The 15388-nt window shown below is 25.7% G+C and overlaps 2 protein-coding genes across 3 annotated transcripts; one reads left to right on the top strand and one right to left on the bottom strand.

Moving 5' to 3' along the window:
- The first annotated feature begins 3613 nt into the window (after positions 1-3613).
- LOC117206304 lies at positions 3614-9612 on the top strand. The gene is made up of 5 exons (XM_033445526.1): positions 3614-3759; positions 5040-5153; positions 7679-7858; positions 7936-8101; positions 9351-9612. Exons 1-5 carry the CDS (start codon positions 3615-3617, stop codon positions 9553-9555), a joined length of 810 nt encoding a protein of 269 aa, XP_033301417.1. The 5' UTR covers position 3614; the 3' UTR covers positions 9556-9612.
- Positions 9613-10852: 1240 nt separating this feature from the next.
- Positions 10853-14653, bottom strand: LOC117206305 (peptidyl-prolyl cis-trans isomerase NIMA-interacting 4). Of its 2 annotated transcripts, XM_033445527.1 has the most exons (4): positions 14505-14653; positions 14013-14169; positions 13780-13899; positions 10853-11143 (listed from the first exon to the last, which is right to left on the bottom strand). In XM_033445527.1, the coding sequence occupies exons 2-4, from the start codon at positions 14112-14114 to the stop codon at positions 10985-10987; spliced, it is 381 nt and encodes a 126-aa protein (XP_033301418.1). In that variant the 5' UTR covers positions 14115-14169; positions 14505-14653; the 3' UTR covers positions 10853-10984. The 2 variants fall into 2 exon arrangements, with proteins under 2 accessions (XP_033301418.1, XP_033301419.1); XM_033445528.1 differs by lacking the exon at positions 14505-14653 and having other exon boundaries at positions 14013-14213.
- Between the last annotated feature and the right edge of the window lie 735 nt (positions 14654-15388).

Genomic DNA, 15388 nt, shown 5'->3' with positions numbered 1-15388 from the left:
ACGTGTGCTTTATTTCGTATGTCTGATACATATTTTAATATTACACACATTCTGCCAATTTTTTCACTTCCAAATTTTGCATTAATGTATAAACATTCACAATTTAATTATTAAGAAATACACGGAAAAGAATATCATATAGTAGAACAGATATACGACAGAATAAAATTCTACGAATTTCATCACTTTTATTGTCAGCTACGAGACAATGACAATTTTATGATATTTTAATGAAATGAAACTGTGCAATAACCGACTTTTAACAAATAGAGTTTTTTAAAGTGCCACATGTGTGGGCTGCAGAACAGTCTATTAAAGAAATTGCTGAATGAAGAATTAATGGATTAAGAATACATGACGTTTGACCGTATCATGAAGTCAATCCATCGGCCTCCCTAATATTTATCAGGGATGGTTAAGAGTAACCAATCCCAACGAACACTCAATAAAGCACAAACGCAGTATGAAGTTAATTTATAAAAGTATCCTATAATTAAAAAAATTTTTTAACAAATAATTGAACATAATTAGAACTTAGTACATTAGTTTATATAAATAGATATGAAATAGTAAAAGTTACAATAAGTTCATAAGATAAACTGAAATAAGAAATAGAACAATGGATTTTTAAATCATTAAAATAGGTTTGTTAGGTAGTTCTGAAATAACATAAACAAAAATTTTTATAATTGTATTGTATTAAATTTGATGTGATTTCAAACAGGTATTCGGTTTTATCGATGACTTACCCTGTATATTCCTATGAATGTATATTCCTATGTATATACATAAATATGTGTATCCTGAATGAAAAATAAAAATAAGGGATAAATGTATGATTTCAGTCAGAAAATGTTTTTTACTGTGTTTGGGACGCAGTGCGATGTTCTTGAGTACCCGGGATCAGGTCAATGTTTTTAGAATCAGTCATAAAACAGTCATTAAGCCCGTACGTCCTGTGTGCGATACAGCAAAATAAACTAGTTTTAGTTCCATCAGACTCATATCTGTCGGTACAACAATGCTGTTGTTAACAAGATATTGAATAGTAATAGCTACTGGCTAGTTTTCAAGATATCTTTGTTTATAGCATTTACTAATTAATTAGATTCAAGTATATTAAATTTGGTATTATTTTGTAGTTTCTCTTTCATATACAAGGAAGACTTTAAAAAGAGATCTACAAATCTCTACAAAAATTGTATACTATAAAAATGAAACGTACCTTATAAATACGCTTCATTGAAAAATAAGAGTATGTGCAAATAGTTTTTGTAGCCGCTATCGTCCTTTTTGTACTTAAGAAATTAATAAAATATGACTTCTACTACGGAAGTATACATTCTAGATATTGTGCGTGTGATGCGATAAAGGTTCGAAATTCAAACAATGTGATCGACAAATACGACAGCGTCGCATATTGCACGCATTGTAAATTTGAACGCGCTCATAGAACGTGCTTCGTTTGTTGATGTCGTGTTGGTCGGCGGAACCACTTATACTATACAACATTCAGTTAAGACATATATAGGTTAAAAGTATGTACTTACATTGCAGTCTAATCAGTTCGTCCGTACAATCTTACCGTGGTGTATCTTGGATCATTCTAATGTCTACAACGTACTTTTCATCTAAAGAGCAATAGAATTACAATGGGGAATTATATATCAACTTTTAAGCGATCCTCGCACAGAAAACATTTTTATCTTCGTATTTACCATATGATAATTTGAGTCGTCAACAAAATTTCTAAATTCCGCAGAAATGTTCAATTTTGTAAAATTTTAAGGAAGAAAACCACCTTCACTTTTCCTTTCCGCTTGCTAGCATCTAAGAGTAAGCCTAGCAAGGTGAAAGTAGAGATTTCGCCCTCCAAAATGATCCCAGACATGTTATTGTACGATTTTTTTTAATAAAATTGTAATAGTTCAAAAATTTATAATTTATCGATGGAAATTTATGATTCACTGATTCGTTTTAATTTTGTTGCTGAGTGTAATATTACTTGACTTTCCAAAACGTTTTTTGTTCTTTTTAACGAATTATTAGAAAGAATAAATAATTCAAACAGTTTTCATCAATAACATTATCTATTTGTGTATATATATGCATGCATATGTTATGTATGTATTGTAAGTATTATATGTATATGTATTATATATATATGCATATATAATACATATATATATATATATATATATATATATGCATATATAATATATATTATATATATAATGTATTACTTATATATCTTTCATTATAATTTTTGTAAGACGACTTAAATGATTTTTAATATTTATGGCAATTCTTCAAATTTCAATCGTATTATTAACACGTTGCGATTTTTCCCGACGTTTCGTAAACATTCTGGTTTACATCATGACAATTTAAAATTAAAAATTTTTACGTTTATATTTAATATTTTTTTACTTGTGTATATCTTTATAATATAACACAATGATTTTCTCATTTAATGATTTTATCTTTAAATGTGGTAGTATATATAATAGATAATATATAGCATAGATCTGTTAAACTTACTGAATCAAAATTATTTCATGAATAACAACTTTATTTCTACAATTTAAAGAAATATTTAAATAATGCATTAAATAATACATTTTACTTTATTTTTAAATAATTCTTCATATTCACAATCAAAGTCGCATTCGGTCAATCGGTATAGCATGCTTTTTGGGTTTTCAGGTCACCTACATTACCTCTTAAAATTATTTTCTAACGGTACCTGTAATGTTCGTTATTATGAAGATAAAGGTATTTTGAAAATTGTAACTAAAAAGAAATGGAAGTCTTCCTTATTGATATTCGACCAAATATTTTGAAACTTAATTATACATAATTATTAACTAATCTATCAACATTTGCAATAATAAATTTTTTATCGAAATTTATTTATTGGGAAAGAAAGAATCATTAAGAAAAAAATATATCATTAATTTACAAAGGAAAATTCTACAAGTATGTTACCTAATAACAATTATATTGTTTCATTGTCAAACATTGAATATAAGAAGAATATTTAGGAAATGTTTGTGTTCAAAATATTCTTATGTAACTTAATATTATACACACATATTTAATTCATCATGATTAAAAACTAATAAATAATATATATTTACAATTCGTTTTTGTTTGCATACCAAAAGATACACAATAAATGAAGTGTTTATCAGCATGATTTTAATTATAAATCTTATGTCAAAGCATGTTTGATTTGGTTATTACCAAAGATATGTATAATTTTATCCGTATTATATTTTGCATTATTAATATTTATATTCGTAATTCTTATACAGTATGTGTGTGAGTGTGCGTGATGTGCTAGGAGGGGGGACAAGAATATTTATTCATTGCTCCAAATTAATTAATAGTTTACAATAATATTATTAATAAATAATAAATAGTATTATTTGGTAATAAAATATCGAATCATCTTATTGATAGATTGTTACATATTATATTTTATATTAAAGTACTTCATATTTTGAATTAATACTTCAATATAATACTTCAATTAATAGATTTATAATATTAATAGATAATATAATCTATTGTTTTGGAATATGTACTTTATATACAGAAGAAAGTATAATATGTTCCAAATCGTGTTAGCACTTCTCCAAAAATACTTGTGCAATCGCAAAAGTATTGACGCCATGTCCCCATTATATATATGTATATATATATATAGGGGTGCTTCTGAAGAAAGCATCGCAGTTCTTCGGAGAACGTCTATAGGTAAGCATCGTTGACTTTTCATGGAAAGAAATCTTCAAAAAATATTTAGCTGATTAACTGATTGTAAATACTTTTATTTAAATACTTTACATAAAATACATAAATTTTTACTTATAAATAGTTTGCAGTCTTTATTATTGACAGTGTTTTTGATTATATGATTCAGTACATTAATAATGATTTCCATATTTTTATTTTTATTCAGAGATACCGAGGTATATATGTAGAAAATATGTATGACTATAAGAATAATCTGATTTTAACAAAGCAATTCACATTAATAATAAAAATAATTAATTAATTAATTAAGTTTGATTAAATTTGTGCTGGTTTTATACTTTTGGTTTTATACTGTAAAATAAAAATGTTTATGAATATGAATTATGTGATAATATTAATTTATCAAATTTATCATTAAATTATTATTTAATTAACATTAATTAACATTTAGATAGAACTGACCTGTTTAAAGTAACATAATATTTTATTTTATCAAACTTAACTAAACATTAAATATTCTTGCTAATACTAATATTTCTAAAGAATATTTTTGCATCTAATGATACTGATTTAAAGAGACCAATATTATCCTCATCTGTACCCTTGTCTAACATCATTAGTATTTTTATTGAAAAAGATTGGATATATTTTGTAACATCACTGATGTTTTATAAAGCGGATTGTGTCTTTATTAATGTTTTTATAGTTAGTAACAAATAAAGGAAATTATATACATAGGTTTATATTAAAGTAATCAATCAAAATAATTTGTCATAATGGAAATTATAGAATTACGTTAAAATAATATATACTATGATAGTGGTTCTAAGCATCTCATATCATTATATGAACGTAACATGAATGCATTATAAAATTCTATAAATTTTTCATAGTTAATTAAAAAATTAAAATATATTTTCTTTCCAACAAATTTTTGTAATGTTCATATGTCGATAAATTTATTTATTGGAAGATACAAAATTATGATATAGTAATTAAATTATGATTATTATATTATAATATTAAAACTATCATTGAAAACTATTTATAATTTTGGTATCATCGGGAAAAATTCTTAAATTAGTTTAATCTTTTAATATGATATCCAAATTAATTTAATGTACCGTATATATAATGTATACGTAGCATAAAAGTACTTACGAAATTTATTAAAAATGCAAATGAATGTAATATATTAAGTAAGATGTTAAAATAAATTATATGATTTTGATACTTATGTTCTCATTTATAAAACTGATATTTATATCTTAAAATTTCAGCTATAAAAATGATGCGATTTGTTATACTTGGAACATTGATTGTTTTATCTACGGCTCAGTTTCAATCTACTAGAAGAATTTTAGAAGCACCAATCGCTGCGCTTTGTTCACAAAGTAAGTAATAGATTGATTTTTTATAAATGCTTTTTATTATATTTATTTTTCCTGTCAATATTAACAATACTGAGTCTTACATTTTGTGTTTTTTCTGAATTCGTATTATTATAGATATCGTATTAATAATAAAATGATAAAAATCCAATTTTCGATAGTTAATACATCTATAAAATGACAGGAAGCAATTACTTTTTTATATTGCAAAATATATATATATATACATGTCTACTTTTGATTAAAATTTATGTTTAAAGTTAACAATAAAAGAATGTTTATTTGTAATTATTTATCTCGTTTTTATGTTTTATAAAATTAATTATAATTTTATAGATGTAATTCTTTTGATAAATATTTTTTCATATTTGAAGATTTCGAATTTACGCAATTTTAGAAATTTATTACTTCTCATTTTCCACTTTTGATCTTTTCATATTATCATATCTTTTGTTTAATATATTGACACAGCAAATCATGTGCTAATCGAATTAAAAACACTAAATATTTATATAGATATATATTATATATATTCTTTAAGATTTTTAGTAAAAGAAGAATGAAATTACACAAATTACAAAGACTTTATCAACCAGTACTATAATTTACACTTTTCAATATAGACATTCGTATTTATTTATTTGTAAATACAAAATATCATTTTACGATATATTTGGAAAATATATATTAAGAAACAAATTATACCAATTAATACTAAATAAAAACATGTCTTGCAATATAAGAATTTGTTCATAAAAATTGCTTATCTACAAAATATACATGTATTTTTAAATCTTTTAAATATAAAAACTAAGATGACTTTTCCATGCGCATAGAAGAAATTCTAATAGCATTATAAATTTTTACTTGCAGAATTATACATATGATTTGTATATCTTTATTTCCTATTGAATGTTATCTAATTAATTTTATTTTTTATTGTCTTAGACTTTTCTGTCTATTGTATTGTCTCTGGAATGCATTCTCATTATACTACGTACAACCGAACTTTCCTTCTGTCATTTGAGAAAGTAGCTTGTATAATTAACATACCAATCCAACATTTAAGTCGTGACTGAAATACATATTTAAAATCGTGAGTGTCACTGGTGTAACTTTCTCTTCAAAGGAAACAATGAACAAGAATGGAACTTATGAATTTCAAAGTATTTGATTAGTTTGGTAAACATATTTCATACATTATTAAAAGTCAATCATTTGGTATTATACATTTTATTTCAATTATAAAAGGTACGCGAAGTGTCTCACATAACTGGGACAAACTATATCCTGGAAACGGTAAAAGATAGAAAAGAATTTCATTAAGGGAAATTAAGCGGTTTCGGATGATGTATGATCTGAAATAGGTGCCCACTTTGAAAGTGGCCTCTATTTTTAATTAATTATTAAAATTAGTTAAATAATTAACTATTTAATAATATCACCTTCATTTTTAATTATTTAATTTAAAAAATCACCTTCATTTTTAATTAATTAGTTAAAAAAATCACCTTTACTTCTAATTAATTAGTTTAAAAATATGTTAACTTTAATTGCAATGCAATGGATATATTTATGTTTATGTTTTCCTTGTCCTTCATTCGTTCAATTTGATAAAGTTAAAATATTTACAAATATTTTTTAAAGTTAAGCATTTTCAGATTATTATATTATAGAACTATTTTAATACATTTGTGCAAAGAGTTAAAAACACATTAATTAATATATGAAATTTATAAATAAATCTACAAAAATACGGGTGGTGTAAAAATTTTTGAAATGTCATCACTTCCAGAATGAATATACACACCAGTAGATAATGTATTATTTGGATTTATTTAATTTTACTCAATAATGTTTTATATCTTCTACTGTCACTGAAGTAGGTATAGCCTGTCCCAGTTACGTGGGATAATCATATATGTATGTACAGTAGATATGTTAATTTAGATGTATGTACAAACACAATTATCTTTTTACTTTCTTGAAAATCAAAAATATTTTCGATATTTATTACGAAAACTATATAATATAACCAAGAAACAATTATCAAATTTTTATTTGCAAAAATTGCAATATTAATGTTATTCTTTTGAAATAAAACTATATATTCTTACTATACTTAGATTTTTACGTATTTCAACAAGTATTTAGCAATGTACAAAATTTGTATGAAAGTAGTTTAATTACTATTTTATACTTATGGTATATAAGCATGTGTACAAGTTTTAAAGTAAAATACCAATTAACAATTGATTTTAGATACCTGTTCGATATTTCAATCAACTGAATTCAAAAATCATTTTTCTTAAAATGATAATTATTTTAAAAAATATAAAATATTATAAAGTAAATATTTAATAGTAAATGTATTTACGTGAATTTTCCAAAAACTGCAAATTGTTTTGACTGTATAAAAGCTGACGTGTAATATTCTAAATTAGATTGTAATATTTTGATCACAAAAATGTAATATTAGTAATTTTACATCAATGCATATAAGAAATCCATTACATTATATGTTTTAGGGGTTATTCATGAACGTTTCAATGGCAAAGGTTATTACTATTCATGGGCTGATCCAAGAACAAATGGACAAGAACTTGATTGGTTAGCAGGTAGAAATTTCTGTAGGCAACGATGTATGGACCTTGTTTCCCTGGAGACTTCTGCCGAAAATGAGTTTATTAAAAGTCGCATTGTGCAAAGTACTGAAATACTTAATATTTAATATATTTTTCGGTAAAAGCAATAAAGTATGAGTAAAAAAAAATATGATTTCTAGACAATGTGAAATATATTTGGACATCTGGTCGGCTTTGTGATTTCAAAGGATGCGATAGACCTGATCTTCAACCTCTTCATATTAATGGTTGGTTCTGGACTGCAGAATTACAAAAGCTTGCGCCTGCTAATGATCGCGCTAATAATGATTGGTCCGAAAGTGGAGGGTAAATATAATTATTTATTTTCTTTAAAAGTTCATCAAATATTAATGGTTATATTAATAATACCGCTTAGTGGTTAGTAATAGGTAAAAATCAGGAACATCAAAAGATTAAGGATATTCACTTCAAAAGATATTAAAAATAAAAATACGTAATCTTCATATGTATGTATTATTTAAGATATGCATTATTTATGCTTCGGTTTAAGGGATATGAAAATTATTGATTTTTCTCTGCCATTTAATAGTTTTTGACGCGTAGAATCCATAAATGTAAGTCTTAACTTTAGGAATCTAGTAGTTCAAAAGGTAGGTAAAGTTGAATGTTTTTGACGTATTTTACACGTTACTTTGACGCCGCGTTGATTTCTATCCATGATTCGTCCAATAGAATCAATAGCTGTACGCAAATGCACATAAATGGCGACCATTTTGCGAAGGGATTTTAAATCGTGAGTATTGGTTACCCTTACGTTACCATTATTTTTAGGATATTCTTTAGGTTATTCGACCGACGTGAGGCTAGGTTAAGCTAATATAACTAAATTTAACAAAGTTCAGTTTAATACTCATCTGTGCGGAGTGCGGAGTATGATCAACCATGGAGTACAGAAAACCAATCAGATGATAGGTAGAAGCAATATGGTGTTATACTACATATGAAAGCAAAAAATGTTTTACATATGCATAATTCTTGAACCGATAAATTTCAAAAGTTAAGGCTTGCATTTTTTGATTCTATGCGTCGAAAGCTATTAAATGATAAGAAAAAATCAATAATTTCCATGCCCCTTAAACCAAAGTTGAACCCGTTTTATATCTTACCGGTACGACAGTGACTAATATAAAGGGAGACAGCAAAAAAGAAAGCAAAATAGAACTTTAAAATATTTAAGCAAAATAAATAGAATAGTTTTATAATAATATCGTGTTTTATTCTAATCAGAAAAATTTCATCACTGCATCACTCTTGTCTCATTGATGTAAAAGCAAGATGGATTTTGAAAGAAAAGCTGGAATTTATAATGTGGTCTTCTCCAAGGAAATTTTATATAGAAAACCTTTAATGCATTTTATTTTAATTCATTTTTCTTAGAGAAATACACTTGCTTTGAACCATATTACGAATTATTTTGTATTTTCTATATTGAATATAGTGAAAAATAAATTTATTGGTCTTGTAAAAGAACAATTTAAATAAATTATCATAATATATCAAATTAGTAATTAATAAATAGTATGATTTATTTTAGTATTGGAAAACCACAACCTGATAATCGTGAAGCTATACAACAAGGAGGTGCACCAGAAAATTGTTTAGCAGTATTAAATCAGTTTTATAATGATGGAGTAAATTGGCACGATGTTGCTTGTCATCATAAGAAACCATGGGTGTGTGAAGATAATGATTCTTTACTGAGATATGTTCACTTCACCAATCCTAATATTCGTACTTAAAATATGTAAGGTATAATTTATAGTTTTATAATAAATTATATAATTATAATTATTCAATACTTTTTATATGAATTTCTACCTTTTATATCTGTTTCTCATATATCTCAAGGAAAGTATATATTATAATATAATTTAAAATAAGAAGTACAATATACAGGATGTTAATTTTAAATTAATTATTTAAACTATTTCTGTTATTAATAATGATAAAAAAAAATAACTAAACAGAATTTAAATGGTTTCAAGGCACACATTTAGTGGTGATAAAAAAGTCTTATGAAATCATCTTGGCAGTTTTTCTAAAGTCATTGACATTTTTTTAAGTAAGACAACATGTTTTGTTGTGCATTGATCCATGTGCTTTTTTATTCTGTACAAAAAAATACTGAGATAATTGTATCTAAAAGTTATTAGTTTAAAGGATATTTTAACTTTAATTCTGTTAAGCTTATAATATGGAAGATAAAGGAAGATGCAAAACATTATTCCTGTGTTCATATCTTCCTTATCTATTATATGTAAACTCAACAAAATTGAAGTTAAAATATCTTCGAAATTAATCAGTTTCAGACATAATTATCTTAATACTTTTTTGTAAAAAATAAAAAAGCACATTGACAAAGCATTGGTGTATAAAAAAATATGTAGATCTACTTTAGAAAGTATCTATCTGGAAAAAGCTATCAAGATGATTTCTACAAGTCGTTTTTCTAGCAGCACTGGATGCATACCTTGAAACCATTTAAATCCCTACAATTAGTTATTTTTTCTCATTTTTATTAATAATGGAAATAATTAGATGTTCAATTTAAAATTAATATCCTATATGAATAACATTTTGCTTAATATACAGAATAATGTAAAAAATGTATGGCATTTCAATCTTGTTTGTTGCACTATTTTTTAAAACTATTAAATATATTTATAAATATAAAATTTATATACATATACATATTACCTATTTATTAAAATAAAGAAATACAGTTGCCTTTTTTGTTCCATATATAAAGTGTTATGTATTTTATTGTTGTAGTATGACACTACTAAACTGCGGATTTTTATGTATTGACGGGAAATTTGAAACTCCAAATTTGTACAGAATGCACACAATATGACAGAATATATAAAATATTCAAAGCACAGTGCTTTTCATATTATTTGGTACATAAAAGAATTGTCAACCACGGTTTTATTTTCTTCATAATATTCTCAAAAATTATTTCCAGGTAATTTGCATAAAAATCTGTAGCCTATATATTATTATAAGTTAGAAAGAATAATATATAGTATATTGCACAAACATTAAACATTTATTTCACAAACACGCACTCATGAACTTTTTTATGAAAATACAAATTATTTGTAATTGCTTAAGTTGAATGTATATTTATACATTAAATATATAGTATTATGCATATTAATAAATTATTCATTTTTTACCTTCTACCATTATAATATGATAACCAAATTTTGATTTGACTGGTGGATCTGTGTAGATTGGAGAACTAATAGAAGAGATTGGTAATGCAAATGCAGCTTCTTGAAAGGGCCCAACCATTGATCCTCTAGGCATCCACCCAAGGTCACCCTTTTTTAAAAATTTATTTTCAAAATTATAAATTGAAAATGCCTTTTTTTATTTTCAGAAATAATATAAATATATATAAAGAATGTTCACACAATTGTTAGTAGAATTTTTCTCATAAATGCTAAGTATATGAAAAACATTTCTTTCATTGAAAGAACACAAATTTTTTACATGCATATAAATTTTAGGTACACATATTTTTATACAATTTAAAAGCACATATCAAGACAAATCCACACATATGATAAAATGATTTTCTAGTTTACACAAGATTAGAAATCAGAAAACTACATTTTGTATTGTTTGTATTTGCTAATGTTTTTTATTGATAATATATAGTACATTGAATGTGCTGCTATTGTGTATTGTCTAAAATATATATTTTTAGCAGAAAAAGCACATAATTACAGAATAGTTCTTTAAAGAAATTTTCTGAACAGTATGCTTAAAGACAAATAAATTGGAATGTGTGGACTTGTGAAGTGATTTTCCCAAATTCATTATTTCTGGATTTCATTTTGAAGAAAATTCTAAAAAAAAATGTATAATGCCAAGGATAGAACGATTTATACAGAAAATTTGTGGTAATGTATGCATCGATATTTTGAACAACACTGCTAACAGTCCCTAAATATAGTTCCACCACAGCGTGATTCTATATCTCTGGGCCAGACAAATTTTTTTTTTAAATCTACTTTTTTGTTTGTGATGTATATCGAAAAGTATAGGTAATGATAGAAGTACGAGTATAATACTCATAATATTAATATAATGGATAATTTGCAGAGCAGGGGCTTTATCATTGATGAGATTTATTTTAATTATTTTATTTACATATATACATGTTATGGGAAAAATAAAAGAATGAGTGATCCAACCTGGATGATCACACAAAAAATAAAAAAATTCAAAAGGAGGAAAATGGAGAGAAAGCTTAAGAATTTAATAATGTTTTTAAAAACACATTGTACTTAAGGCTTGTATTAAAGGGCAATATGTGTAATGGTATAGAGCAACCATTAGTACTAAGAAATCAATAAAAGAATCTTCTATTTTATTTGGATTTCCAATGTGATTTATATAGTCTTCTCTTCTAGTAGCAATGCATGGTAAAAGTAATAATATGAGTGGTTTTCACTTCATATCAAGGCTGTCTTTCATTTCTTCTCTTTTTTAAGCATCTTTTTATTTTATCACTGATTTTTTTTTATTTTTCCCATTGTTACTACATATAAGTGAAGTGATTAAAATGAATCCCATCAAAATCGGAGGTCTCTTTTCCACAAGTACATTACTATAATACCTCTAAAGTTTATAATTTTTGTCATAAATAATGTTTAATAATGTTAAAGTAATTACTTCAAGAAAAACTGTACACTTTTCCTTTTGTACATCTGTGATCTGGAGACTGCTGTACGAAGAGAATAGAGTTTAGTGAAAAAATTCAAAATAAGTAGAGGTCCATATTATTGTGCCCTTGAATATAAATTTTGTTTTGGGTTACAAGGTCTAGAAACAAACGAGCTATAAATAGATTTCTATTGCTGTTTCTTGTAGCTTTCAGCTAGAGCTACACAGTAAGGTTAACTTTTTGATAATATCCTTTGCTATAAATATGTGAACGTGCTCCCTATCATACTTCCTATTGTATTGCAACACTATAAGAGTGAGGATCTGGATCAGCATACACTATACCTATACTTATCTCAATATATTTTTCTATTACAAATTCATCCACTCGTTCCTCTATCAGTCAACCTCAACAAATAATCTTCCAGCAAATGACTAGAATGCATTATATTTATTGCAAGGATCAAAAGTCTCAAAGAAAATATGATTCGTAATTCAATCATTTCCATGGAAAAAAATGTTATAGATGCTCTCAGTTTTTAAACTGACATTTTTGGTATGTTTACATTTTGCAATCAAATGCAGGAAAAATAGCATTTATTGTCACACGTATATAATTCGACAAATTCATCAGCATTTGATAGTCAAATATCAAAGTATGAAAGTGAAATAAATTCCCTCATATACCCATGAAATTGACATTCATATTAAAAAGATTTGAATAAAAAATTAAGTGTTTTCAGAAATAAGTCATTTAACCAAGTTTTTTTGTAGATAGAGTATATTATATAATATTATAATATACAATAAAATTGTATAATATTATAACAAACCCTATATATAATTATTATAATAGAATATATAATGGCCAATTTTGTTTTTTTAATACAATGCAATGAAAAAAATGTTAATTTTGGGATTTAAGGTCAAAGTTAATTTTACAGCTACTTCTTTCGCTAATTTTTACAGATTCAGATACAGATGATACTCATAACAAATCATTTTCAAACACCTTGCACATGAACATTTTCCAATATTTTAATATCTAGAATTGAGTGTATATCAAACATATTTTATGACATCCTGTTTATTCTAGTAACATAATAAATGCAAGAAAAAGTAAGAAAGTAAGGAATTTCTTGCCTCTAAAATTGCAACTACTCAAAAATAGCTACAAATGAAGTATCCTATATGTAAGATGCAATACATTATAATTATACATTATATGAACATATAATGAATTAAAGTTTATCATTTAATACAATAAAGGTAGCAAATTACATTACCCCAGATCTTGCTTTATCTTCACTATATGTAGCAGCAATTTCATTAAATTTTCCCCCTGCTTTCAACTTTTCCAATACTTCCAGAATTTTTGATTGTTTTTCACAGAGTATGTGTCTAACCTGTAAAATCAAATAATTAAAAAAGAAGTAAAATTAAACAATGCATTTTATATATCTTTAATATGTATATTCAAAAATGGTTTTATAATTTGACACGAATATAAAACGCATACCTTCACAGCATTTCCTCCTTTCTTTTCTTCTTTGCCGCTATTACCATCTACAGCTTTAATTTTATTTGTTTTTGTAGTATTTCCACCTTTTTTTGGAGGCATAGTTAAATTTCTTATTCGGGTCAAGGTATGAAATATAATTTAACCTAATCACACACTATTAAACATTAGTTAAACTGTAGTATCTAATTATGTAGTTTGTATAATGAAAATCAAATGTAAATGAAAAAAAATAAATTCATAAATGTAATTATAAAACTAATTTGCGCTTCTTTCATTAAATCTGAAATATGTTTTATAATACCGTTATTCTGTTTTTTACAAAAAGTATTCCACAGGAAGTAATAAATTTTTACATTATATTTGGCAAGTTATTTTAATTTATAAAAATCATTCATAAAACATATATTATATTATTAAGCACATACATCTAATGAATTGTTATTATTAACCGAACTTAATGCAAGTATCGTGACGTACATGTATACTTACATACGTGGTTGAAGTTTAGCTTCGTTATTATCATTGCTTATATTTAGAGTGCCTGTAGAGAGTGGTTGTAGCTACGATCACCAGTATATAATCCTATAATAACATAAACTCAGATATGAACAGGTCTCAACTCGAGGGTCGCTAGGAAAAATCGTCTAAAAATTTGGTCACAAGAAATCAACATGGAAGACAACAAGGTTCTCGCTCTCGCGGAACAGACAGAAATGAGGAGAATGTTTCTGTCTCTGTCTGAGACATTTAGGGCATATCACATATACACAGATTGTGAATCTTCTCATTTTCTATGTTAATTTTTCATATTTTCTATGCTTTCGCTGTATGGGCGTTAAGACCTGTTTATATGATTGTGTTTTTAGCAGAGATGTATGGGAATATTTTCAGATCAGTGTTAAAAATGCTGAAAGATAGACATTGCGAATAAGGGCCTCTGGTGATCAATGTCTGCATTGTTCGCTAATTTCGTCTCCGGTACTCTTAATGAGAGAAACAACTATACAACGAAAGGAGAAATGTGCAGTCTCGCGATTCTAGTTCATACTGGTGAATAGTGCAGGAGAAATATGCACATGGCACGCAGCACTGGTAGAGCAAACTTACATATGTACATCTTTGTGTAAAACATATATATATATTAAATTCTCGTAAAAGTTTTCAATTTGCTTCTGAAATGAAATTTTCCAAATATTGGCATAATTTTCTATATTTTTAAAAATAACTTTTTGGTAGGGAGTTCTAATTGACTACTTTTCAAATTTTCGTTAAGAGATTTCGTATTTTTGTTTCATCTTTCACAATTTTTCTCTTGGTTTTTTTTCATTCTTTCGCTGGATACGAAATGAGGAATGTCACTTTTTGCAATACAA

Source organism: Bombus bifarius, unplaced genomic scaffold (assembly GCF_011952205.1).
Source record: "Bombus bifarius isolate JDL3187 unplaced genomic scaffold, Bbif_JDL3187 scf7180000008004, whole genome shotgun sequence".
Classification (NCBI taxonomy): domain Eukaryota; kingdom Metazoa; phylum Arthropoda; class Insecta; order Hymenoptera; family Apidae; genus Bombus; species Bombus bifarius.
Note: the sequence above shows the minus strand (reverse complement) of the source record. Positions and strands in the feature narration are given on the sequence as shown.